Below are 27,318 nucleotides of genomic sequence, written 5' to 3' on the forward strand. Positions count from 1 at the left end.
ATTACTGGCTTGTAGTTGTTTTGGCCATTTCCAAGCTCATTGCACTGTACAGTGGTTACCAGGATAATGCTGGATGCCATCATGGTGGCATATTTTTCTGTTGTGTCGATAGTTTTTGAAGTTCATTTATAGAGCATTTAAACATCGCTTTTATAGACTTGTCTTCCCCAGTATCCTTCTTGTCCTCCCCTGCAGACTTGTACTGCTGCTGGAAATCAGTGCCACATCCAGAGCTGAGTAGCCCATGGGATTAAGCAAGGATTTCTCTTTGCTGTGCATCACCCCACCCCCAGTGCTCTGTTTTCATACAGCAGAGAGTTTTTTTTTTTTGCCTATATTTGCATAAGCTGCCCCCAGATCCTGTTATCTCGCTACATCTCAGTTATGCTCTCATTTGCTATTGGGCTTCTGCCAGCTGGGTTTATCATTAATATTAGCAAGATGTAGCTGCTGAATCAGTTTTTACATGTTTTTCTATGCAGATTCCTTGCTTTTTTTCACCACCCTCTGGGTGCAAAATGGTCAAATAGCATTACTAGCAATCTAGACTAGCAATCCACTTACGTGTATGGTCAAATTCTCTCCTGTGTTTGATACCAAACTGAGAAAGTTGGGAGGGAAATTAAATACATCAGAGCCAATTGCTGGAGTGGGTGGACAATGCTGTGTTATGTTAGAAGCATGAAGCATGAAAACCTGTGATATTTCAGTTGTTAGCTTTGCTTAAAATTGCTATCAACTTTTCTTTCTGAGTAAGTATATTGCCTTCAGGATGGCAGAGAAAGGGGTGATAGGGCAGTGGGAAGGAATTATCTGTTCCCGTGCTAGCGTTTCATATTTTACTCAGCAGTGACTTTTGTTAAAGAAAAAAGGAAAGTATGAAAGGGTTGGCGTATAAAAGAAAAAAGTGGAATAAGGAGAAAGGTGGGAAAGTAAGCTTGGAGGGGAAGAGGTAATGCAGGTATTCTTGTCAAGTTAAATTCAGTTTTGTTTAAGTACTTTTGTGCTAGACACACAGCTCCTCAAATACAAGTTGTATAAAAATGAATGAATTTTTATGTAAGGCAGTATTTTTACCTGTTAACTCTTACAAAGCCATTCAGTTTATGCATATGGTCAGAGAAATTATTTCCTGTTTAGAATACCCATGTTCACTCTATATTAAAAGCAAGAAAAGTTTTGCTGTTGTTAGTTCTCCTAAAAGCCTTGATATGTTTACTAACAGGAAGAAATGTAGCTCTGTTTTAAAGAAAAAATAGATGCAAGCCATATGTACTGTGCACGGAAGGAAGCATCTAAAATCTGGTTTGAGTAAAGAACTGTTCTCTGATCTCTTTGTAGAGCTGAAGGGAGAAGTATTTTTTTGTTAGCAATTCCCTTGCTCCAGTTTTGTTCTGTGGTTGATTTTCTCTCCAGTTTGGTTAGCTGTTAAGCAATGGTAATAGTGTTTTAAAACTCATTATGCCTCAGTGGTAAATATGACCTCTCCCAAATTGGAAATCAAACATTTTGACAAAGCAAGTTAAAATTCAAAAGATAAAATCTAAATGTATACCAGCTAAGCACAAATACTTGCGAATTTTTCTTGAACTTCTAAGGCTACCTTTAGCCTTATTTACAAACACTCAGACTTTAAACAATTCTTGCATGATTTTGTAATCCCAGCAAGGGCTGCTTCAAAGTTGTCTTAGGCTCTGTAAGTAAAGCAATCTATAGCTTTCCCCTCTTATTTCTACCTTCGTTTCTCCAACATGGAGATTATCCAAGCTGTGTAAGAAGAAAGACGAGATGTGATTTAATTACTCCACAGCTTTAATAACTCATGTGGGAACAGTGACAATTAACTGTCCTGTACACTTCATCAATCTTCACTGGATCTGGGTTGCTTTTTTTTTTTAACAGGTCTTCTCAGCAAGTTGGGTACATATGCTTTTTCTTTTCCATTTGATCAGACCAATGATATCAGAAAGCTCCCCCTGACTCAAGTGATATTTCTGAATTGTTATTGGAAGTAACAGTGACAGAGGTAGAGGGAAATACTTGAAACTTCCCAGTTTTTTTTTGTCCAGGCAAACTACTCCTGCAGTGGTAAGAAAGACACATGCAAATGAAAATTGGAAAGGAAGGGTGAGTGTTGCACTCAAGAGATTCAAATGAAAATTGGAAAGGAAGGGTGAGTGTTGCACTCAAGAGATTACTTCATAAAATGGCAGTGATGCCATTTAGACATGGGAAAATGTCTTGTACTTCCTTTGTACTTCCAACATGACTGAGACCTTACCCTGTTTTACACTGAATGAACAGGATACTTTTTTTGCAATGGTAAAAAAACATAAATTATTTGGGTAACTGATTCTTAAATACAGGGTCTCTGGTAGTTTTCTGAGAAACTAGAATTGTGTAGTTCTGAAAAAGAACATTTTTGTGGTACTTTTGAAGCACCATTCTGAGAGGCCTCACTTTGCTCATATGTGGATACATGTCTGATAACAGACAGTTCCTGCTGTGGAGAGTTTATAGTCTAAAGAGCCAAAACAGATACAGACAGAGAGACAAAAGTCCCAGAAATACCAGCTGCACAACATTTGTGGAGATCCTGGTCCCTTGCATCTCCAGACTTCTGTGTAGGCACAGACTAATACCAGTTGTTCACTAGGACATATATGTTTCAGAAATTCAGTTACTAAACACATTACAGGTCAGTAAATCATGACTGCAATGGCTTAGTGATGATAAAGTCCATAAACTGAAAATTTCCAAATGATTCAGTGATGTAAATGGTCTTACCAACATTCAGTACCTTTGTAGCTCAGGCAGTCAGATGTCTATAGCGAGGTATCTCTGAAGTGTGACATCTGACCCAGGGAACTGAGTTTGGAATGGGTCCATCTACCTATCTCATAAAACACCTATTGTAGTCTTACAGATTATAAAGCTGCAAATGCTTGGTGTTCTCCTCTAGGCTTTGGTAGTACATGGCTCTATTGATTTGGCTGTGTTATCTTACCTTCACTACAAAATGGTAGACTGTATATTTGATTAAAACAACCAATCAAGATGAGTCATTGTTCAGTTGCTGTTTCAGTGCTGATGTTCAGTTTTGGCAATTTTTGGCCTGGCTTCCTTATCTAAGCAGTGAGAGAAGGTGATCAGGTCTATCCTAAGATGCATGTATCACTGGGACCTAAATTTTTCCAGTAAAGATTAGATGAATCACCTGAAAGTGAGAATTATTCACTGCTCTTCAAGCTCCTCTGCAGTATTTGGTTGTTGTAATGAAATAGAGAATGACATTTATTAGCTTCAGTTTGGCTACTTATGTTACTTAAAGATTAAATCAGATCAAACAGTTGCAGAAGTAAATCGAAGATTGAAGGCAGATATTATTATTACTACTGAACGGCAAAATAGTACCTTCTATATAAAACTGTGGTAAAACAGTTTGCATTTCCCATATTTCTAAAAGCTGGATAGTAGATCAATCTTATCTACCCTTATCTTTCTGAAAGGTAAATGTCTAACTGTGTGATCTGTAGTCAGCGATGTACATTCAAAGGATGAGTCTTTTCCATTCTGATATAGGCTGAGTCCCAGTCTGGAGGCATCATTTCTTGGCCAACAATAGAAGGAGCCTAGACAACAAGAGTACATTAGAGTTAGGTAAGATAGTTCCTACTGTATGAATCTCGTATGAAATGGCATTTCTCATCTTCCATACATTTGACTGCAGCTGTGAGAGTTGCAGAGATAATTGTTCCTCAGGTATTATCTTTCTTCTTCCTGCAAAGCATGCAAGTGGACCTTAGTGCTTCTGGTCTATCACTATTATGAGCCAGCTGCGTCAAAGAAAAGGCAATGATAACATTGTAAAGGGAATACTGAGAGGAAACTGAAGAAGATCTTACAGGGTTCACTGTTCTGAATACCATATGAAGGATGCCTCCACCAGTTTTCCTTAGCTAGTCCAGGGTTTGATGCTGACAATGATTGGGGAAGAATTCTGCTTAGTTGAGTGTGGGTTGGAGAGTGGGAACCCTGTCAGAAGGGAGAAAAAGGGTAAGAGAGAAAAGATCTTATAAAAAGAAGGTGAAGAAAGGAGCCCAAGCTCAGTGTGCTGAGATTGGACAGAGAACCTAGAGAGAGAGACAGGGAGTCATCAGAAATAGAGCACAATGACTGGCATGCATGACTGAAGATTAAGAAAAAGACATATTGAGAGAGAAGATGGGAACAACTGAGCAAAGAGATTCTTCCACAAGGAATAGACAAAGAGCTTAGATTTCATGGCTAACAGATACTGGTTAAAGACGATGGGTCTGAAATGAGAGGATTGTGGAATGGGTGTTAGAATAGCAAATAGGTCTGGGAGGAGGAGATAGGTTGGGATGATGAAGCATTTTCAAAGTTACAAGGGGAAAGATGGAAGAGAAAACACACATATTAGTGAAAAAAGCAGCAAGTTTGTTCTCACTAAAAGAATTTTCCTCTTTGAAGCCTGGGGTGGGGTTCAACATGCAAAATTTCCTCTTATCAGCAACTGTCTGTGAACCCTTGATATGCTGTCATCTTCTGCTCCGAATGTCTTGGGAAATGATAATTTACTGAGGTTACAAGGTGTTTTGTTGGCTTTCTAAGGGTCAATGGGTTGAATTAAATCACCCATTTCTTATGCCTGCCATATTTGTCTTCCCTTTGCTGCTTTTTTAATACTATGAAGCAATATGTGAGTCATTTAATAAAGAAATATTATTTATATCACAAAATCAGGAATGCCAACATAGAATTCTCTGTGCCTGTCCATTATAGTGCATTCTTTAATGAAATGATCACATGCATTCATCCATTCTTTGTGTGGTGACCTGAAGAAACTGATAAGCAGCTGTAATACTTCTCTCTCTCCCCCACTTTCTTCTTTTATAACAGTCTGCCATCCCCTTGGCCAACTTTTGCTTCATTGACAGTGAGGTGGAGGTCTTGGTGATAAAAATTTCTGTATTTCATTAAAATACATAATGAAGAAGATAAAATATCTTTCTGCTACCATAGAAGGAGATTTTACAGACTGAACTCATATTTAGATAATAAAATACCTGCTAGGAGAGCAGCTTTTTATAAATGGCCCCAGGAATGAGGAATTCTTCAGTCACAACTCCCACCTTTTTATACACTTTAACCACAAAAGTGCAAAAATATAGGAATTTTTGCAGTGCCATTAATTACATCAAACCTAGACCTCTTACTACTTGGAGCAACTCAACATCACCAATATAGAAGGTTTTTCTTTTTGCTTGTTGGTATGTTACTTGCATCTGTTTTTCAGAAAGGCAAGCATGTTGGCATGCTAAGAAATGTCAGTTATAGATATTGCTTGAAAATACAAACTGTGTAAAGTAGATTTGATGCTAAATACTCTGAAAATGGGTTCTCTGAAAATGGGTTCTCAGGCTCTGTAGGCTATGCATGTACAGCTAGGGACACTTAAGTAGGTAGTCTCTGTTGGTAGTGGACAAGATCATCTCTTCATGTTGTGAGAACTATTGTAAAAACCATTTTCATACTACTAATGAAGCACTTGGATACTGTAATGAGTGCCAGAGAAAGTCCAGGAAGAAAGTAATAATCTCTCTGCAGAGCTGGGCTTCAATGAAGCCAGTACATGGAGCAGAGGGGCCATATGTTGAACTCCAAGATGAGAACCAGGTAGTGACAGACTGTTTATGAAACACACACTGTCCACCTCGTGGGTGGTGCTGGATGAAGCTGGGGTCTTGCAGAGAAAAATGGTGTGTCACTTCGGTGCCTTGAAGCAGTAGTTACACATGTGATGCTGCACAGGCAACCATTACTTTGTCATGCCTTTCTCTTGTGGGCTTCATGTTACTTTCAAACTATCCTTTTTGTTATTGTCTTATTCATGTTCCAACAGTTCTGTGTGTGCATAGATGTGTAATGCTTCATAAACAGTGCATGATAATTTTGTTTTATAATTGTGGCAAAAATGCATACCCACTCTCAAGTCCTTGCAGGTAAAACATTACAATTTGATATGATGGAGGATAAATTAATGATCTACTGCTACAGAGAAGGTAGTTGCAGTGGTATAAGGGACTTCTGTGCTCCTCAGATGAATAGCTGCAGGACAGAGTCCTATGTGATTAAGCAGTGGTGGTTGATTTTTCTCTATCCCTCTGTTCACTGAAATTGTTGACACTGTGTTCTGTTGCCTAATGATTTAGAAGCCTGCTTGCATGCCATTAAAATTTTAATTACTGACCTCTCAGTAATGAGACAACTTAATGGACCATGGGTATTTTATTGGTTAAGGTGCAATTTGTTCCCAGCTTCCTTTGGGCCCACTCCTCCATTTTTTCCTGCTTCCACTGAAGTGAAGGGAGGTCTTGTTGAGAAGTTGAGAAGAAAGCCCTTTTGTCAGTGAACCTAGCTTCTGATATACAAGTCTGGTATTTCTTCAGCCATGCTCCTGGTCTATGAAGATGTCAATGATCATTCTTGGGCCACACTTTTATTTGCTGTTCTTCATCAAGGCTGTTCATGCATAGTTTTCAAGTTTGTGATGAAATTTATGGTCAGTCTGGCAAAACAGACTCTATAGTCGGTCTCCATCTTCATGCCTGCATATAACTTCATGAGTGGTTGATAAAACTTCTGGGTAAATGAAAGTATTCCGGTGCATTCTATTCCTCAGTGGTTGAGGGGGATTGTGGAAGACAAATGCTTAGTCCTCAAGAGAATACTTAGTAACTTGCAAGCACTGTGGATGTTTGAATCATCCTGTGCTGCTGAAGCCCACAGACCCTCACGTGATTCTGTTGCACCCTGGTGCTGATTTTTTGTAAGATTTGTCCTGGAAACTTGCTCCAGATCACATCCCTAATCAGCAGCTCTGCTCAAAATGCAAAGCTGCTTGGAGTAGAAATGGACCTTCCTGGGAATTGCTTCCAGGGCATGGCTTTCTGTCTTGATTCTCTAGTGTCCAGTTAAGATGCTGGCTCTGATCAGTTTTTTTTTTCTGGTGGGATGCTTATCACACCTTGTTCCTTAATACTTTCTGTATGATGTAGAGAAATTACTCTGCAACCCCGATGTGAGAGGGTTGGTAGTACAGCATCTCTTCCACCTAGCTGCTGCCTTTTTCTCGGTAGAAATCTGGTATAGAAAGTCTTGCCTCGGACAAAAATGGCTTAATCCAATCAATGAGTTTCAAAGATATGTAGAATAGATACCAAACTGCTTTCTGCCTTAACTTGATATTATTCAGTCTTGTTTCCTTCAGAAATGAGGCAAAAGAGTGTTGTATTATGGGAGGAGAGCCATCCCTCTAAGTACAGTTATACATTTACAGTACTACATTTTGTGGCATCACAGCATGCATCCTGGTATCCTGGGCTTTTTCCTGTTAACATAAAATATTAATAGGGTACCAAAAATGCTAGGAATCTAAACTTGAGCTTTTTCTTTCCTGTCTTCTTTCCATTCATCCTGAAGCTTATACTTGTAACTGGAGATGTGTATGCTATAGTTCAAGCCATGATGTGTTGCTCTGGCTAAAGTTTTATGACATATTATGAGTTAACAAGTTCTGAGTCTTGTGTAGACTTAAGTATGGACTAAATTGGTGAGTTAAAGCACAAGGGAAAGTTAAAATTCAAAGTGTTGTCCAGCTGTATAACTGCATTTTTTTTGCACTGCCTTTTCTGTAGGACACCTGCTTAGCTGAGTATCTTCACTCACCTTTCATAAGGTCCTGCCTGTAAGTTCTGGTGCAGACTTATTTGAATGCAAGTTATGAAGATGGCATTGGAATGTCTTCAACAAGGGGGAGTGTGTGTGACTCTTGATGAAAACCCAGATTTTTTGGGAAATAGCAAAGGTTAGGAGATCATAAACATCTTTTTTTTACTTAACTTCTTTGATGAGAGAATTTGAAGCTCTGTTGGGATATGCAGACCATAAGACTGATATATATGATAATAGATGGGTGGGGGGGAAAGATGGGGGAATACAAGTGAAATAATGCACAGATATTAATCTATTATTGATGTGTTTTTATGTAATTCCTTTATGCGCTTGTATATTCTTTTTTTTATCAGCTGAATTGTTATATACAGTAATTTTTATGTACAACAAAGGGCAGGGATCTTATACAGGCCATGATTTGATCCAATGCACAGAAATTGCTGTGGATGGAGATGTTAAAAGTTTTTAAAGGTTTAAAATTTTTAAAGGAGAAGAAAGAAAACTTCACGTGGTAAGAAATGTGGACAGATAAATGGTGAAAATGTCAAGAAGTGAATTTGGATTCCTGCTGTTTCTTGATTGGCAGGCAGTTGTGAAAACATACAGGGATAGTGTGCTTTGAAAAGTCAGTGAGCAAATGCAGGCCATGGCACAGAGCTCAGTTCAGCTGTTTCTGAAATTACAGACACCCCTGATTTGTGCCAGTTAGATTGCTGGTTCAAGGCTTTGGTTAATATCAAAAGTAGTGCATATACTTTGATGTTAACACTCTTTAATGTCCAAGTTTACATCTTTGTTTCCGTGATTTTTGAAGATAAGACCCGAAAGAGAAGGAAGTATGTAGTTCAGTGCAGCTGACAGTGGTAACCTTACTGCTCTGGAAAAGTTTTTTTTCTAGTCTTTAGAAAGGAGTTGCAACAAGCAAGCCCAATATGTATTCTGCTGTGAGAAGGCTGTGGACTGTCAGTCTTTTTGCCATGAAAATACTGTGATTTCTAATGGGAATTTCTTCTTTAAAGCCAGCTGGTTTTGATGTTACAACTCTGGTGCATCTGAAATGGCTAATTGAATTTTATAGGATAAATGTGTTAAATCTCATATCCTCTGCAAGGAGGATGTGTTAATACAACAAATGATTGTGGCACAGTTGACAACATAGTCATGAATAACTGTAGAAGTACCTGGAGGCGTCTAGACTACAAGTTGTCTTCTAGTTTTCATGCTTACAAGTCTTATGGTAAAACTGGTATGAACAATGAGGTTAGCATAAAAATATTATTCTTAATTTGATGAATTTGACAGTATGATGTGGGAGGTATCTCTATTGTAGTTCAAAAAGGCTATGGTTTATAGAGGGAAAAAAATTAATTCTTATTGGTGCCAGTGAGATGGAACTTCTCTTCTGCGCTGGGGAAGAAAGAACATGGCTACTACTTGGAGAAAAATCTTCTTTGACTATTTAGGTGACATGCTGGTAAATCAGGTCCACTTATTCAATAATTCAGGATGTTTATTAAAAGCCATGACTCAGCACTTAAGGTAGTTGTTATGAAGAGGGTGAAGCAGAGTGTTTTGGATGAGATTTCTCTGCTGCTGAAGAATAGCAGGGGTCTGGATGGGGTAGGCTGCCTGAATTCAGGGCAATAGCACCTTAAAGGTTGATATATTAGTTTTCTTCTGGTTTTATGTTTTGTTTTTTTTTTTTCCCTTTGCCTTCAGAGGGATATGATAAATAGTTATTAGTCAACAGTTATGTATTTGTGGACAAGTTGTGCAAGTTGTGGATGAGCATTTGACGTAATAGAAATGGGAGGCACACTCTGTTTTTTCAGAATTGGAACAGTTAATATGCAGGGTGATTTGTAGGGCAGCTTTGGGCTGACTCTTCAAGACATTTTGCCTTCAAATCTAAGTAGATGTTTCTGTATAGAAATCAAATGGACCTTAAATCCTTCAATCACACTGTGCTTACTTGCTGTATAAAAATATTTTTTCTCTTATGAAATCAGTTATCAGTATTTTATGCATTTAGTGAGTGAAGAAGACCAAGTTGTTCTGGCTACAGTTTTGCATTCCCCTGCAGCACACAGAAGTTACAGAATTGATTATACTGCTGGGTATTGCACCGGTATTTTTTTTTTCTTTTGCTTTGTATACAGACAAATGAACTTTGCAGGTGATTCTCTTTCCCTTCCCCAGCCTTCCTTCCCTAGAAATCATGCTTATTTTATGTTTTTGGGATATGAAACTTAGTTTATTTTTCTTTGAAATGGATGATGCCTGAGAATGTAGGTAGCCAAGAATATAAATGAAAAAAATAATAAGGAAACATTGAAATCTCCTTCTGCCAGATTGTGGATAGATGAAGCCAGCAAAACCTGATTAACAATTTAAGAATGCCCTTTTTGAGCTCGCATGGCTACTGTAGTAGGAGGAGAGTGCTGTTTTAAATTGTTCTGCCATTTTTTTCGTGAACATAAGATTGTTTTTCTAAGTTGGCTGTTATGATCTCAGGTGCCCATTTGCATTTTGATAAATGGAAATACACAGTATTGCTTAAGGCAGTTATAAGCACCTAAGTACATGTATGCAGTTAATCAGTAAAAGCTTGAGGCCAATATTCCACTGTCTTTTAAAATCTGTTATCCAGCATTAAGGTTAAAAAGACAAATGCATAAGTAATAAAAAAGCGAAGTCTCAAAACCAGTTTTGCTCATCCCTGAAACTCAACAGAAAGCATTAATCATCAACTTGTTTTCATCTATATAGTGATCTGGTTGGCATTCAGTTCCTTGCCCTGTGGGGTTGTGTTGAGAAGCTGGAAAAAGCTGGGGTGTCTCAGCTTTCTTGCCTTTTCTCAAATGTAGCAGGCAGGGCTGGCAGACCCTGCCACAGGGTGGAAAGCCTGGCCAGAAGTGTGCAGTGGAAGTGACGAAGGGAGGAGACAGGCACTGACAAGTAAGCCAGTGACTGGTTGTCTTCATTCTTAAGTTGTCTTAATTCTCCAACTCCACACATCCAAAGATCCAAAGCTTTTGAGAAGATTCCATCCCCTAGGTGAGGGAAATCATGATATGAAGAAATTGCTCTGTCCTTTCCTTCCAGGCTCTCCAATTTCCATCCCTCCCTGCCTACTCACATGCACCCATTCTGGGACCCAGGCTGCTTGCTGTGGCTGTGAGCAGTGTTTTTGATGACTGGAATGTGAAGGCAGGAGCGATGAGAGTATGGCAGCATGCGCCCCTGCCAGAGCTTGTACGTCTTCTTTAGTGGAGAAAACTGAGCAGAAAATGAGCAGGGGGGAGAAAAAACAGATTGGTCTTTGGGATGGTTAAAATCTTCGTAAGGCTTAAGGAGAGTTATTTTCTTTCATAAGCAGTGTCTCCAGGCAGAGAAGAAAGCTTCTGAGCTTTAGCTTTAGAGGTAAATAAGCCAGGTTTGGGGCATTCAGAATATATTCCTGGCAGAGAAGCAGTGTTGATAAAAGGAATATTTCACAATATCTGTGGATTAGTAGCTCTGCTGTTCTAAACTAGTGCACTAATGTCAAAGCATCAGGTTCCTTGGGGTACAGAGCTTCAGAGTTTTTCTTTGTTTGAAAACATCCTTTGCTGTAAACCTTATGATGTCTTGCAGCATTCTTCTGAATTATTTAGACTACTGATGAGGATTGGGAAAAGTCTCATTTCTACATTCAGGTGTCCAGCCTGCCTGTGTGGACACTTACTGCAGACATCATGTATCATCTGCAATTAGTTGGATTTTATGGAATGTAAGGTGGAGCTGAATTTGTGGGTGTGATTTGTGTAGCCTGTGACTAGACTTTTTTATGTAGAAGTACATACATATCTGCACCAAGAAATTTATATGGCATTCAAATTTTACCCTTAGAAAACTTTGGTGAAATCATTGTCCAGAGATTGCAGCCACTGTGAATCAGGGCAGAGTAACCCATAACATATTTTTAAACAACTGGTATTTCTCAGAGACCAGAAGTAAAGGGATATAATGGAAACAAAAGTCTTACTGCAGCTGTGCAAAAGGATGCAGCAATAAGTAAATTTCGCAACTGAATAGGTGATATCTGCCATCTAAACTGAAGGGTTGCCTGGGTTGTTGCAAACCACTTGGTGATTTGCTAATGATTCCATTTAGGAGTTTGAACCCACCCAAGGAAAAAGGGAAGAAATATAATTCTATTCATATGCAACACTATAAATAACTGGGTTTTTTTATTCTCTCAAGGCTAAGGTGTTTGTAGATGGTGCAAAAGGATGGTGCACCAAAGGGTTTATAACTCCTTTTTCACTCTTTTGTGGCTTTTAAGCGTGGCTAATCACATTTATATCAGGCTTCAAACAGCTTTAAGGCCTGGTCTTGCTGCTGGCTTGGTAGAAAGTGACAGCACAGAATATGTCCCCCAGTGTCTGAGTGAAATGAGGCAGTTACCCACAGATAGGCATAAATGTGCTATTAGATGGTTGAGAAATATATCCCCCCACCAAAACCCTCCTGGGAATTTATTGTAGTGCCTTTGATGTAACTAATTAGCCTGCTCAAAGTAAGCAATGACTAACAGTCTAATAACTGGCTAATGGAAGGAACTTCATAATGTTTTTAAATCAGGATCATTTGAGAGTTTTACAATAGGCTGAGGAGCTTTTTCTTTCTGAGAAATAGTTGCCAAAGGTCAGATCCTGATGTCTGTTGTTGTCTTTTAGTTATATTTGACTCTCTTGGCTCTTTGAACAGTCCAGATGTTGGAGAAGGGCAACGATCCTGGAGATATTCTGAAAGTGCAAAGCTTGAGTTTTAGCCCTGATCAGCAGACCTTGAGCAAATGTTCTAGTTTGCTGAGGTTGTCGCACGGTAATTTTCAATCTTTGCAAAATTTTGTAAGGTAGAACAGTTTTTTTGGAAGGGGAAATGAAAAAGTAAGTTTGTTCTTCAAAGAAATATTTTTTTCTCATTTGAGTTTCCCAGTCCTCAAGTAGCAAAATCAAAACATAAAATTTATTATACCAAGAAAGGAAAGTGCTTTTGACTGCCTTCTAGTACTGCAAATTTAAAAGGAGAAATTACAGGCTACATGTTAATTTTGCCAATTAATTCTACCTCCAAATGTCTTCTACTTCTGCATTACGCCTTTCTTTTTCTTTTTTTGTTCACTGGAGCTACAAAGCACTGGTACTACTAAGAGCTCCTTTCTCATCAAGATAATGATACAGCATTTCCACGTGTCAACCAACATCTTCAGTGCATTTTCCAGACAGACTATTCATGCCCAGTGGTTGGAGTATTTCTGATGCTGGACATGAATCCCTCTTGCTCTACTTGCAGAAGTAGTTTCACTAAATCCCCAGAATTTCAGTGTGAGTAAAGCAAGCAAAATTTGGGCCTTGCAGGCCCCATTAAGGTAAATTTAAAATCTTGCCACCTGCTCGGTACCTAGATGTAGGGTTTAGTGTTTCTCCTGCTGCAGTCAATGTCGTCACTAACACCTAAACCAGAGTGCTGGGGGCTGCGCTTGCCAGCAGTGTTAAGTATCACCACAATAATCCACTGTCTGCCATGGGAGAAACATGTAGCCCTGAACTTGGGAAGGGAGAAAATGGTTTTCAGCTGTTTTGATTTAAATTGTTTGTTTTTGTTATTTTAAAGCCTGTGTGGAAATGGGCTGGGAGAGGGCTTGTTCAGAAGTGAGGCTCTCACTTCTTTGGAGGCTGACCTTGCAAGTTGCTGAGAATTAGTCCCTCCATTAGCTTCCTAGAGACTCTCAGTCCTGCAGGTCTGGGCTGTGGCTGGGCAGCAGGGTTCAAGCTCCACATCTTGGCTAATTGGTGGTTCAGCTGGGCAGCTGGAGGGGAACTTGGCCAACAGGATACTGCAAGAATCTGGCTCACAGCAAGCAACTTCAGTAGCTTGTTCCGAAAAAAAGAAGAGACTGGGATGGCTCAAGTGTCAGGTCAGTAACTTCAGGCACATGCCCAAATGTTACTCCTTTTTTTTTTCCACATGTCCTGCGTGATCAGCAATATGCAGGATCATGTGTAAGGCAGCCCAGCCCTGCCTCCTGCCCTCTTTGTCTGTCCTCTGAGGCTGAGTCCTGGGACTGACAAGGAAGTTTCCACAGCACTCTGCTTTGGGTGTAGGTAGTTGTGTCTACATCTGCCTCTTGTGTTTCCTCAGTAGGATTTTTTCAGCTTATATGAGATTTTTAGCATTTCCCTATCGATCTCATGCAGGGATTTGTAGATCCAGACTCTCAGTAAAATAAATACTGTAGGTCTTTGCTTGTATGAAATTTTAAAGGTGGCTTTATTTTACATAATTTCCTATATGTTTGTTTAGATTCAGCTGGTTGGTTTTAGTTGGGAGTGGCTGGGGAGGTAACGAGGACTGTAAATTCATCTGGATTGAGATAAATTGAGATAAAGATATTGCTACTTAGAAGGCTCTCTCTGATTTAGGGGTCTGGAAAAGTTTACCTGAGTTTTTTAAGCTCCTTTGTGCCATTCTCAGGTTACCCATCAGTCTTGGGGAAGAGTTACTCACACATTTGGAAAAGGCTGTGAGTGATGTTCTCCTGATAACAGTGCATTGCTGGTTTAGTGTTGGAGTGGTGTGAACTCCGTACAGGCCCAGTTTTGTCTCGCCCAGGTCAGTGGGAGCTCTGCCATTGACTCAGGAATGCATGATCAGGCTCTGTTTCTAAAGTCATAGGCACTGTATTGATGCACTGTGTTCTGTCCTCTGTACTGTCAAAAAAGGAACTGAACCAAGCTGTGCAGCAGATGCAGCAAAAATGAATGTATGTCATTTGAGGAAAATAAGGGAGTGTGAGTGGAGTATTAGGTAGATTTGTAGGGATTGTGTCCCCTCTCTCCTTCATTGAAAAATCCTTTTTCTTCCAGTGAAATCTAAAATTGACAACAAAAGAATATAACATGTTTTTCAAAACAAACAAACAAAATTACAAAAAAGCTGTGTATTCATGTTCCAAAGATCACAAATCAGTTCTTGGAAATTACTATACATAGGAAAACGAAAAAATAACTAAGCTAAAAATGCATTGCAAGTAGGAATAGAAAACTATAAATTTTCAGTGGTAAGCTCAGATAATGTATGTTATTTATAAGCACAAAAGTTTTGTATAAGGTATGCTTAAGCATTGCAAATAAAGTGAGTACAGTGTTGTTATCTAGCAGATTTTGTAGCCTCTTGTGTAAATGGAGTCTATTTTTAAAACCAATTATGAGCATCATCCTTCATATCTGTGTTAGTGTTTCCAGAGTGCTTCTTGTGCAGTTGCTCCAAATGCAGGAAAACAACAAACTTGGGACCAAGGGTGTCCAATTTAAGCTACTGTACTCACCCAAAACAAAATTTTGCTTACAACACATGCTGTTTTTAAAGGCAGGCACAATCCTACAGATCTATTTCCTCCAATGTTGCTCTTAAGGTGGTCAGAGAGAAGTGAAAAGTGTGTGTATGCAAGAAGGTGCAGGTACAGGTGTCCTAATGAACCTGCCAATTGCTCTATTGCATCATTTCAAGGAAGAAAATATCAGGTGTCAAAAACTTAGCCTTTCTTAAATGGGAAGGAAATGGCTTTCTTACTTAGGTATCTGTTCTGTTAAGAATCTAAGTAGTCAATCTTTTTTGCATTCCACCTTCCCCCTTCCTTCTGGCTCACAGCATCTACAATGCTACTTTTCTGGGAAAGACTGATATTCTGATTTCAGTTTTGTAATTTAATGATGGAGAGTTTCCTTAGTAAACCAAATTTAGAGTACTAGAATGCTTATCTTATATCCAGACCTTGAACATAAAAGGCATTTTATACCAGCAATTGTTCATTTAATGAGCAATTGCAGAGTGCAGGACGGTTAAGGGATTGAGCTATATGCACCATTATTGCAAGAAGTATTCTGAAATACCAGAAATAGGACGTAAGCTCTGATCAGGGGGACTGTGAGCACAATTACCTTCTTTTCAAATCCTTCTGTGACACTGCGGGAGGAAAAAGGACTTTGAAACTTGAAAGGAAAGAGCTTGCTTTCAACCTCAAAAGCTAGGAGGAAAGGGCTCTGAAATTTGCTCAGTATTCCCAATTCACCATTAGCCTGTTTCTTCCTTTAGCCTCAAGGCATTCTCCGCTTTTTGAAAAGATGTTAAGAAATTCAGTCACAATAGAGAGCCTAGTTTTGAACATGTTTCACTCGGTCCATTGAGGTCTGGTCTTCAGCCTTTGTGTGGGGTGAATTGAGCTGAGCAGCAATCTGGTTGGGGAGAGGTGAATGAGCAGTCTCTGTGCAGTCACAAATTCTGGCAAAGAAAAGATTACCCTTTCCTTTATTTTACAATATGCATTCCTGTACAATCCTGCTAGTGGCAATATGCAGAGCCGAGCTTGTGCTTAGGTCAATATGGAGCACTTGGTTTATAGCAACTCTTGTTAAGTTTGTCTTGTAATTGAAGCTGCTGTTGACCTTGCTTGGAGACCATTTGTAAAACCGTTTATTTAGCATAAACTGAAATAATAAACCGTCCTTCTCTTAGGCTGATTGTGATAGGGTGACATTAGTTTGATTTAATGATTAGCCGCCTGACCCCTCAGCTAGAGAGAGCTGCTTGAATAGGGAGAGTTCACTAGGAAGCACACAGGAAGAATACTAATGAGCTTGTTAAATTTAGCATGGCACCAACCACTTTTAATTCCTCTAATGGGAGAAGCACTGCCTTTGAGAGAGAGGGAGGGAGATGGGGGCGGGGGGGTGGTGGGGGGGGGGAGAAGGGAGAGGGAGAAAAAGAGGGAGGAATGCCCATGTCCTGGTAGCCAGAGAATTTTGGTCAAGAGAAGAGAAGAGCTTAGAGGGAACATCAGGCAGGGTCTCTTGGACTGAGTTGTAAGTACCTTGTTCTTTCTCTTACTCAGCTGAAGTGCTGTCAGATCTTTCATGAGATAGCAGTGCTCTCTGGAAGTTGCAAGCAGAAATATGGTGATGAAACTTAACATATTAAGAGATTTAACTAGGCTGGTGTTGTCTTGTTTAATCAGGGGTGTTTCTGCAGTGTGTTGGGATTGACTTTTAGTGTGCTCTATCAATAGATTTCAACTTTTTTTTCAGTTGCTGACTTTGGGTGCTTTAAAGTAAAATAGCTTCTACTTTGTCTTGGTCTATGGTAAAAAAAGGCAAAAAAGTTCAACAGGTAAAGAAAGTTTAAAGGATTTTTGCCTTAGGTTTTGGCTTGTGCTGATTTTTTAAAAAACTTTTTGAGTAAATTAGTTGTGCAATTAAAAGTGTGTTTACTCAGGCATGCTGTCCAGTGTGAGTTTTTTGAGAAAGCTTTTTGATTAAGTGAGAGGTGCTCCATTAAGTGAGGTGCTCAGCACTTCTGATAAAATTGGCTTCTGATCAAAATGGCAGGACTAAATCAGGCATTTCTCAGTGGATGTGAGAATCCTGGATTAAAGTGATCATTCAAGACTGGGCACTTCTAACATGTGTCTCTGGCTATTGGCTTGTTAAGTCAGAGAAAGGGTGTATGTGAAGAAAGAGAAGCTTATGCAGATTGCTCTTGGGCATGATTGCTTTTTTCTTTTCTTATTTAACCCTTCACTCTTACACTGGCAAAAGGTGGGAGGAATTGTACTGGAGTTGATGGGCTGCCACCAGCTTCATCTTTCACTTTGGGATTTGTCTCTCTGCAACATTTTAATAAATCAGATGGATCTTTTGACCCTAAAGCTGGTCACTTCTAAAACGTGAGCAGAGCAGTAACAGAACAGTTCTCGCTTATTTGGCTGTAAAACCCCTTTGGCAGATGCTGCTGGAGAAGTGGGCTGTTTGCTTACATTTTTGCTTTAGAATCCCACTTGTTGCCATGGTGGACAGTGTGTTTCTGTCAATAATTTGGCCTGGCGCGCCTTGCCCGCACTTACTCTTGAAACTTTATTGAACGCTTCAGTTGAACCAGAACAAGATTAGACAGCTTTCCCCTTTTGGCACGCTGGAGTGGCTTGCCTGCCGTGAGAGCCGGCAGCATTACTGCAAGAGGAGTTTCCCGCTCGGCGCCGGGGGAGCTCCTGCAAACTGCTTGGCTCTTAGTGTCCTGGAGCGTGGGTGCTGTCAAATTTCTCATCTGCCCCCATCACCAGCATCCCAGTGGTGTGAAGTCAGTGCTTAGCGAGCTGTTTGGCTGATGAATAAACCTTATTATTATTGCAAAAATGCCATCGTGTTTAGTTAAATACTTCTGGGGCAATTTTTGTGTGGCAGAAAACATCCAGAAACTTTTGACTTGTAATGGCACATGGCAATAACTTTATAATGGGAGAGAGATCGTTGATACAGAAGGAAAAATAGTTTTGTTTTCTTTTTTTTCTCAAGTAACCAAAAAAGGGAAAACCTTATTAAAACAAACCATATTTTCCCTTTTGTTTCTAAATTACTGAAAGTAGGTTTTGAATTTAATTCAGCAATTTGAAAAATCAGCCTTTTCCATAACAGTCACTAGTACCTTGATTCATGACGTGTGCATGTTTTGAGAAGAAAAGTATAAAAGTGGAGCCTACACATAAATGTCAGCTTCTTGTTGTATCCCAGGATGGCAGTTTTAACAAATATTATCTTTATATGGAAGAGTAAAAGAACTGAAATCCTATCTGATCATCTGAGTGATTATACAGCCCCACAAATCACTCTAGCTTTCTTCTTTCTGAACTGTTGTAGCACTGGTTAGCTTGCTCTACTTAAGAGTCTGTCAGAATTTCAAATGAAGTGTAATACCCTGTTTTTATAGCAGTTTACGTCTCATCAGTGAAAGTTCACTCTAGGTTGAAATTTAACATAAAAGACTCTGGCTAAAGAGAAACCTGATGGAAAATATATCTTTGAGCTGATTTTTTTTTTTTTTTTGGTTATACAAGCGGGTTTCTAAAAACCTCATATAAGTTTTAAAGTTTTGGTCCCTGATTTGCAGTTCTCTAACTAAAACCAGCTTCAGTGTAAAAAGTTGAAACCTTAAACCCTGCTAATCCAGAGCAGGGACAAATGCCTGTGCATATTAATAAAAAATAGGAAAGGGCAAAGGGTTTAAACTCTGTAATGTTGTTGTCTATTTCCATTAACTCTTTCTTCTCAGACCCAACCCTGGAAAAGCTCTGTATGTGGAATTACTGGCTGCAAAAAGAATTCTGTCCCTGGAAAATGCTGATAAGTCAGCAACCCTGGTTGCTGTAATACTTGGAGATAGAAAAATAATTAAGTGCTTAATAGGCTATGCTGCTGAGTTTTTGTGTTGTTGCTACTTGGGGGGAGAGGAGGCAGAGAAAAAATTGGTTAGCATTTCATTCAAAGCAATGGTGTGGCTAATTTACACATATAATGGCCAGGTATCTGTACGTCCAGACCTTGTTTCTGATCTAATTCATATAAAGGCACATAGGTTGAGTCACGCTGGTCAGCCTTGCTGAGTGTAGTCACCCAGTGAGTTGCTGGCTGCTGCTTTTGCTGTGTGAACAAGTGCACCAGGGAAAGGTACAAGTGAAAACTTTGCCCTGACCTCAAATCTCTGACAACTGAAGAGCAATCTTGGCACTGGTGTCAATCATTCTTCCTTGCATGTGGATTGTAGTGTAAGGGCACTTTAGTTTTATTTCCTAAGGGTGTTTTCATTTCCTTTTCTAGTTACCATTTTTGTACCCAGCATTTAATAATTTGAGATTCCTTGTGGACTTCTAGAACTGCAGAGCAACTTCGAAATGAAGAATCTTTATCAGTATTCCTTAAAGATGTATTGGTGTACGCTTGCACGTGCAGTGTGGTTGATGGAACAAGGCTGTACCTGGAGCATTGGTATTGGCCAAGGATTACAGGCAGCAAGCAATCATGCTTGTTTAGAGAAACATCTGTATCTTAAACCAATAATGCAACTGAAGGAGAGCATTTACATTAGAGACTTACGTACCTAGCAAAGCCCCTTTGCCAGATGGCATGTGAGAAATGTACCTAGGAGCACGCATCTTGATTTTGAGGAACAGAACCATTTTGTCTGCTTTTTGAAGGGTGTATGTAGTCCCTAGGGGTTAAAATTCTTGCGGGAGCAGTGGGTTGTTTTAGCACCTAGTCCTGGAGCTGTCTGCAAGAAAGACTGGTAGAGCCATGGTCAGGAAGCTCTTTTCCCCTTACAAGTGGTACCACAGGCCTAGAGGCTTACTCCAAACTAGGATTTGGGTTTGATGCTCTTAGTTATGATTATTTTACCCCCAGCTTTTTTCTTCCCCCTTGTTCATTAAGAGTTTGTGGCTTTGTTTTTCTGGATATGGGAAAAAGAGGTAGGGGGAGTATATGCAACCATCCTGCACATAGTGACACTGTCAGAGCAGGTGGCCTTGCTTGTGCCTACCTGATGCTGTTGGTCCTGTATCTTGAGCAGTTGTACCCATTTTATTGCTGCCCACCTTGGTTCTGATCACTGCCAACCTCCTTGCAAGGCTTCAGCCCCTCACACAGGCAAACCCCAGGGACCTGGAGCTGGGCTGCAGAGCTGTGGTGGGTGGCTGGGCATGATTTAGGCCTGGCTGGTGGGGTTCATCTTCTTCTCTGGGTGACAAATCATTTCTTGACTCCCCATCAGGGAGCTCCCAGTCTCCTTGTCCCAGAGGCAGGGAAACAGCAAGCCTCTGTCTGTTCCTGCACAATTGATAGCCCTGCTGGAGGAGCATCAGTGCATGGGTGACGGTGATCTACTGCTCGGCTGCTGCCGGCTCTGAACGGGCAAGCGTCCCCAGGCCATCCCTCACAGCCACACAGGCACCTCCTGTCACAAACTTACACCGGGAGGAGGAGGAGGAGGGCAGCGGGGGGAGAACTTTTCTTTATTGTATTTGCTATAAATGGGCTAAAAGTGTGTGTCTCTCTTTTTTCTTCCCTTCTCTCTTTCTTCTCCCTCATTTTTCTGCAGAGGATGAAAGTCCTGGGCAGACCTATCACAGAGAGAGAAGGAACGCGATCACAATGCAGCCGCAGGGTGGGCAAGGCCTCGGCAAGATCAGTGAAGAGCCTTCCACGTCGAGTGAGGAAAGGGCCTCATTAATCAAGAAGGAGATCCATGGATCTATATCACACCTTCCCGAACCTTCCGTACCGTACCGCGGGACGCTCTTTACCATGGACCCCCGAAACGGCTACATGGACCCTCATTACCGTGAGTATTGATCGCTGCCTTATTTGGGGATGCAAAGTTGGAAGGCTGTCAAATTTAATGTGATTTTGTCACTTTGCATTGTCCCTGGGGAGAACTGCTTTATCTGGAGGGAGTGATGTTTGTGGTAAATGCAATCTCTTTTTTTTCCTGAAGTTAAAAACCAGGGTGCAGTTGCACTGCAGGTAGAAATTACTGCAGGCCTCTGCAAAGTGACTTCCACAGGACATCTCATCTGTTGCTAATCCTCCTCAGCCATCCAGGGTTGTGTTCTGCTCCACCTCCTTAAAACATGAAGAAAAACGGGCCTCATTATAGCTAGCAGAGAAGGAAAATGAAACAGGCCTTAAAAATCCCTCTTTTAAAACAATGTTAAAGTATGTTATTGAGAGGAAGAAGGACTGTGCCCTGTACACTGAGAATTTGGGGAATTGGAAGGCTTAGTTTTGTGCTTTGAGACTCTTTGTTTTGTTTTGGAGGGTTTTTTTGGACATTCACAAGTGTGTTTGAGAATGCAGGCTTGATGGAGTGTTTTTGCAATTTTCTTTCCCAGCTATAGTTCCCTGAAGTTGTAAGGGGGAGGAAAAAAGGCAAATGGTTTCAACTTCTGAATTCTCACTCAGGCATTAATAAAAAAGTAAGAAATTAACTGACACTTGAACACAGATGTGGAGTGGATTTCTCCACAGGCGCAAAGTATGAAGGAGTTAAGCAATTTTTTTTTTCATCTGTTTCTAGTTTACAAAAAAAAGAGAAAAAAGATCATTTAGTTGTGTCGTAATGAAGTACATCTTGAGGTGTCAAGGCTTGTGCCTTTTGATTATAGATTTATCACCCAGTCAGGATACAGATTTGCCATTTAACCTTTCAGTCTCCAATTCCAGATGATAGGCTTAAGACCCACAAAGAGAGAGCAGTCTGCATTGGTTTTCCTTTTTTTTAACATCATTCAGAAATTTTAGTGTTTTAAGGCAAAAGGTCATTAGCCAGACGACTGATTAGTGAGGACAGCTGATTAGTGCATGTTTTTTTGCTAAAGAAAGTGCCAGGGATAAAAGCTAATTTTATCCCTTCATTAGTTGGGCTAGCAGCAAAGGGGAATGTTCACTCATCAGGGTGCAGATCAAAGTATGTCTTGCACAACCTTAAGTCTCACCAACCTCCTTTAAAAAAAAAAAAGAGCCTGATTGTTAATAAGGATGGAGATATTATGAGAAAATGAACACTTGTTGTCTGTATAGTTTAGATCAGTATTTAGGAAAAAAGTTTGCAGTTAAGCTTTTGAGCTCTTTTTCAGTGTAGTCAGTTGCTTTTTGTACACCTTCCTCTCCTGCTCTCGTACAGACCTGCTCAAACCCTCTGGGGGAGTTACTCATCTCTCTGTAGAGGAGCACACAGTTGCTGCAGCACACCAGTGGCAGACTCCTGCCAGAGAGGCATGAATGTGCAGTGCAAGCATTCACTCGTGAGCAGCAGAGCATACAAGTATTACCTCGGGGGTTGGAGGCACCATTCCTAGCTTCTGGTTACCAAATGCCCAAATCTAGCTTAAAAGAAACCCAACAAAACAAGCAAGTATTATTGGGGAAGCAAAACAGCTTCTCTGTTTGTAGGCAGTACAGCTGGGGAAAAATGAAATGTGTGACAAAAACAACCCTCAAAACCAACAAACCTTATGCTGCATTTAGTGGGGAAGATTGCCATTTTGACCATCTGACCAGCTGCCAGCTCACCCATTAAATCTTGTTCAAAGTGTTACTGAAATTACTGAAGGTTCTGACAGAAGAAAAAGATCTGGTCAGTCAGGATGTGTTTGAGTGGTTTGCAATGAGTTTACTTTGGATTATTTTCCCAAATTCACCTTTTGACAAGAGTTGTCAAGATTTAATGAAGCTACTGTGTCTGTATTGTGACCATTAATGCTAGCTAGTTAGGCTGTGTGGACTACTAGCAAAACATTGATGTCAGAAGTTGAGAGAGCAACAGAAGTTCCCCACCATACAACAGCAGAGAAACAGGAGATGAGTTAATTTTAAATGAGCAACAAGATCTTAAAACAGAAATTTAAGTCAGAAAGCATCAGATGGACAGACCTGCTTCCCTCTCCTGTAATGAGTAGTGCATTTGTATTCACTGATTTATAAGGTCCCTCAAGCTATTAATGTCATAAAAAGAGCCATCATGCTTTTATTTACCTTTAATAGCTATGATACAAAGAGACAACTAAAAAGACAAATGTCTCGTTAGATTTATTGGAAAGCAGACAATCTTACTGAAATTTTCATAGTGGTTGTATCATTTATATATGTAAGATATGCTTTCATCAGAGTGGTGACTGCATTAAGACTGACACTTTTAGTGGTCCATATGAAGAAGGCTGAATAATGTACACTGTAGCAACAGGTAAAGAACCAGAGAGGCTATTGTTTACCTCTCTTAATTTCTTGCTAGTTTTGCTAGGCATATGTATAGAAAATGTTTTAATTCAACATAGTCAGATGTGTAAACACTTACAGTAATTTCTTAGTTTCCCTGTGGCTGGAAAATACAGACCTCTCGAGATGCCTAATTCGTGCTTCTATTTATACCCACTTTGTATTTAAAAGTGTGGGCAGGCTTCCTGTAACACAGGAAAAGGGAAAATAATTTTTTTGAAGAAAGACATCTGTATGTTTTTATGACAAAAAAAAGAAAAGGGTGTTTAAGTGAGTTGTGTGTAGAATGCATGTTCCTTCCATGAGCTGCAGTTATTAGAAACAACTTGAGTGCTTTGCATTTTTACATGTAAACACGTGTGTGTCTGTTTGTGCATTGCAGGATTTTTTTGTTTTAATTTTTTTCTAATTAAAATGACTGATGTTGTAAATATTGGTAGTAATAGTTACCAGAAATGTGGAAGAAATCCCTCATTGAGGGGGAGTTTGCTCTCCTGCAGAGTGTGGGTGGGGATAATGGTTATGTTTCAAGTGAACCAGCTTTTCAAACAGCTGGGATGAAACATGCTATGGAGCTGGCAGCCCTTCTGCACCGACAGAGAGCCCCTCAACCATTTAGCAACTGAGAATGTGAATGTAGTCCCATGCTCAGCTCACAGCCTTCTATTCTCCAACAGATAAAAGGGAAAATACAGGCCTAACCCAGAAATTTTTATTTTCTGTCTTTTTTGTTATGGATTTCTTAACCACTATTTAAACACAGCTCACAAAGGAAGAGTGAGATGCTGTTTTTGTTTGTTTAACTTCTAAAAACTTTTTTTTTCTTTAAAAAGGCTTCAGGACAGATGACAGAAAAGCTGGAGTTAGCTCCTTTTCTTTGTTGAGGAGAGCAGAGTTACTGACCTTAATCACAGTGTTTCTTAAAAGGATTTAAAATCCTGAGTTTCTCAAACACTAATTCCAGTGGTAGCTGGAGCCCCTTGTTAATGTAAATTCCATCTCTAGAGTTGGGGCTGAGGCAGGGAAGATGGGGATAGCAACTTGCCTTTGTTATTTTCTTCCACAATTTTAATTTTCATGTAGATTTATGGCAGTGCTAAGACTGCCTGTCACACAAGTCATTCCTCATGGAAAAAATGAATCATTCCTGATGTAAACACTTTGATTTAAAACATACTCTTGATATTCTTCCCTGGGTTACACAGTTCGTCTGAAAGAATTGTTAGTGCCTAATTAGCAAAACCTGAAGAATTATCTTAAGCAAAAAGCAGTGACAGATCATTTGGCTCTGATCCAAATATTTATATATACAGGAATGTATGGCCCTTGCAGGATTCTCTTTGTGGTAAATCATTTCAGTGAGGTTACACTAGCTGAAAGCAGGAACTCATTCCTTTCCTTTTTTTTTCCTTTTCCTTTCCTTTTTTTTTGCCTCTTCTTACCAAGGATTTATTTTGCTGGTGTTGAAGCTTCTGTATCTGTCTGGGGAAGTGGGAACTGCTTATTGCACTTTTCATAGGATTAGCCCTCCAAAGGTATTGATTGCTCTCAGTTCCCACTGACTGTTCTTGGGCTTAGCTTTGTAAGGACTGGGCCTTGCATAACTGCCCGAGTTAGATTACCCAGTGTTAGTGTCACCTCAAAATCAATTTGCAGCATGAACGAAAGACCCCAGCAAGGAAAATACAATGCTGGTTCACTAGGTGCACTTGTTCATTTACTAGCTTTAATTTCTGTTGACAAGAATTCCCCTTCCTTCATATCCCCATTGGAAAGGAAAAGGGAGTGCGGAAAAAAAAAGGGGAATCGGATTCTGTTTCTAAAAATGCAAACTGGAAACTGGAAACACTGTTTTAAACTGCAGTAACTGGGAAGCAATGACTTTTCATGGCAGTGACTCTTGAACCACAGTGGCCAGCTATGTGTGGCGCCTTTGACAGTGAGAGCAGTCCAGGTCATCATCAGCAGATGGGCTCATGGAAAGGGCCTGTAGAGGGGTAGGTGGTGGCCTCCTTTGTCATCTACCTGGCATAATTTGGGACTCAAGAGAGACAACTGAGGCACTTCTGGATAGCTCCAAAGCAGGAACTTTTCTTATTTCACCTCTAGTTTCCCAGTGTCTTTTGGTGACAGGAGACCAGGACAGCTTTTTGTAGAGAGCTTCTACCTGGGCTGATTGGACAGTGGTAGGAAAATGTCACTGGAGAATCTTTCTAGAGATTTAGGGCCAGAGTCTTTACATACATTTTGTTGCTCTTCAGTTTCAAACTGAGTTTAGCCTCTGAGAATGTGGATCCTACTTCAACTCGGCAGCATTTTGCAGGGGAGAGACTTGAGCACTCTAGTAACAAAACTCTCTACTGACAGTGATTTATGGGGTGGTTTCCAAATGTTGTCAAGTAGGAGTAGTTGAAAAAAGTAAAATCTAAAGCTTTTAATAGAACTCACAAGGAAAAAAGCCTCTGTTATAAAAGTGAATGTCAGACTGCTCATGTCAGCTGAGCAGCTGAAGTGTGGGTCTTTAAAAAATTAGTGTGTTTGCAAAACCATTTTTGGATTAAAAGTCTAAAATATAATAGTACCTTTCAATAGCCTCCAACAAAAAACATTACTGTTCTCAAATACAAACTTATGGTCAGAGGCAGCTTCAGTGTGAAATTTAGGAAGGTGCTGCAGACCTTGTAAGCTTAGCAGCTTCTAAGTTGAAACAGCTTCTCCAAGATGCCTTCCAACCCTCCTGCGTTGTTTTTCAAACTGCTCATTGCAAGTACTCCTGCCCATTTCTCCTGAGGCCTGTGAAATCAGCAGTGTCTCCTGTGTGATGGTCTCATATGGAAGTAACAAATGCACCTATAGGTTTACAGTATGTAGTTATGTTCTTCCTTCTTATGCATTTTTTACTCTCCTCAGCATGAGACAGACTCCAGAGCTTTGGAGTGTAATGTGATTGAGCAATTGAAAGGTGAACTTGTAGGTTTGGGTGATTTTTTTTGTTAGTTTGGTTTTGGTTTTGCTATTTGTTTGGGGTTTTTATGGTTTTATTTGTTTTTTTTTTGTTTTGTTTTCTTTTTTGTTTGGTTAGGTTTGATTTGGTAGAACAGAATGTTGGAGATTTCTTATTTCTAAATAAGAAATAAGAAATTCTATAAATTATTTGTAGCTCTATAATTCTGTTGTACTTCAAAATTCTAAAAATATTTTGAAAATGTTATTTTAATGTCTCCTTGTTTCTTGTTTTGCTGTTCAAGTGCATCTAAGAAAGCTGTGGGATGAGGTTTTATATGTGTTTTTTTTTTGTTGTTTTTTTTTTTTTTTAAAGAATGGGGAAGATGAAGACAGGACAAATACAAAAACACTAATGGATTTGATTTATTTTTTCCAGTTAAAGCTTTTTTATCTGCTTTACAGTATGCGTTTGTTGTATACTGCCTTCATAGAAAGAGACAGAATTCATTGCTCAGAGCCACAGAATCATGGTTAAGAACTGTGAAGAAAAAGCCAAGAAATAATGTAATCCATCTCTTGAGCATCAAGGCAGATCCACTGTCCCTAAATCAGGAGAGTGAAAAACTTCTTCAAAGTTGTTGTATCCCTTGATACATGGACATTTGTCACAATGCTTTTAAAACAGAATGTCTGTAGTGGATTTGGGCTGATCTTGTGTGCCTACAGTGTAAGTGGCATCAGCAGCTGGAAGGTGGGGAGAAATATGAGATGGTTCTCTTGCATTGGTGTTCTCTCTGGGCAATGTTACTAGAGTGAATTTAATTGCCTAAGTTGAGATTGGCATTGAGTGCCGTTTTCATGCCTGTGAAAGTGGTGTGACTGCCAGCCTGGTCAGCCCCTGTATCCTGGGTCATATCTGTTAACAGATCTCATTCATACTCTGTATGAAGGTCCTGATACATCAGGGATT

The 27,318-nt window shown here is 39.8% G+C and overlaps 1 protein-coding gene across 1 annotated transcript in view; it reads left to right on the forward strand.

The window, feature by feature from the left end:
- Window positions 1-27,318, forward strand: part of GLI3 (GLI family zinc finger 3) — a 201,775-nt gene that overhangs the window by 45,536 nt on the left and 128,921 nt on the right. Inside the window, exon 3 of the mRNA XM_036406944.1 lies at window positions 20,728-20,970. Coding sequence (XP_036262837.1) covers window positions 20,728-20,970 — 243 coding nt within the window. The remainder of the gene's footprint in view (window positions 1-20,727; window positions 20,971-27,318) is intronic.

The sequence above is a fragment of the Molothrus ater genome, chromosome 1 (assembly GCF_012460135.2).
Source record: "Molothrus ater isolate BHLD 08-10-18 breed brown headed cowbird chromosome 1, BPBGC_Mater_1.1, whole genome shotgun sequence".
Lineage (NCBI taxonomy): Eukaryota > Metazoa > Chordata > Aves > Passeriformes > Icteridae > Molothrus > Molothrus ater.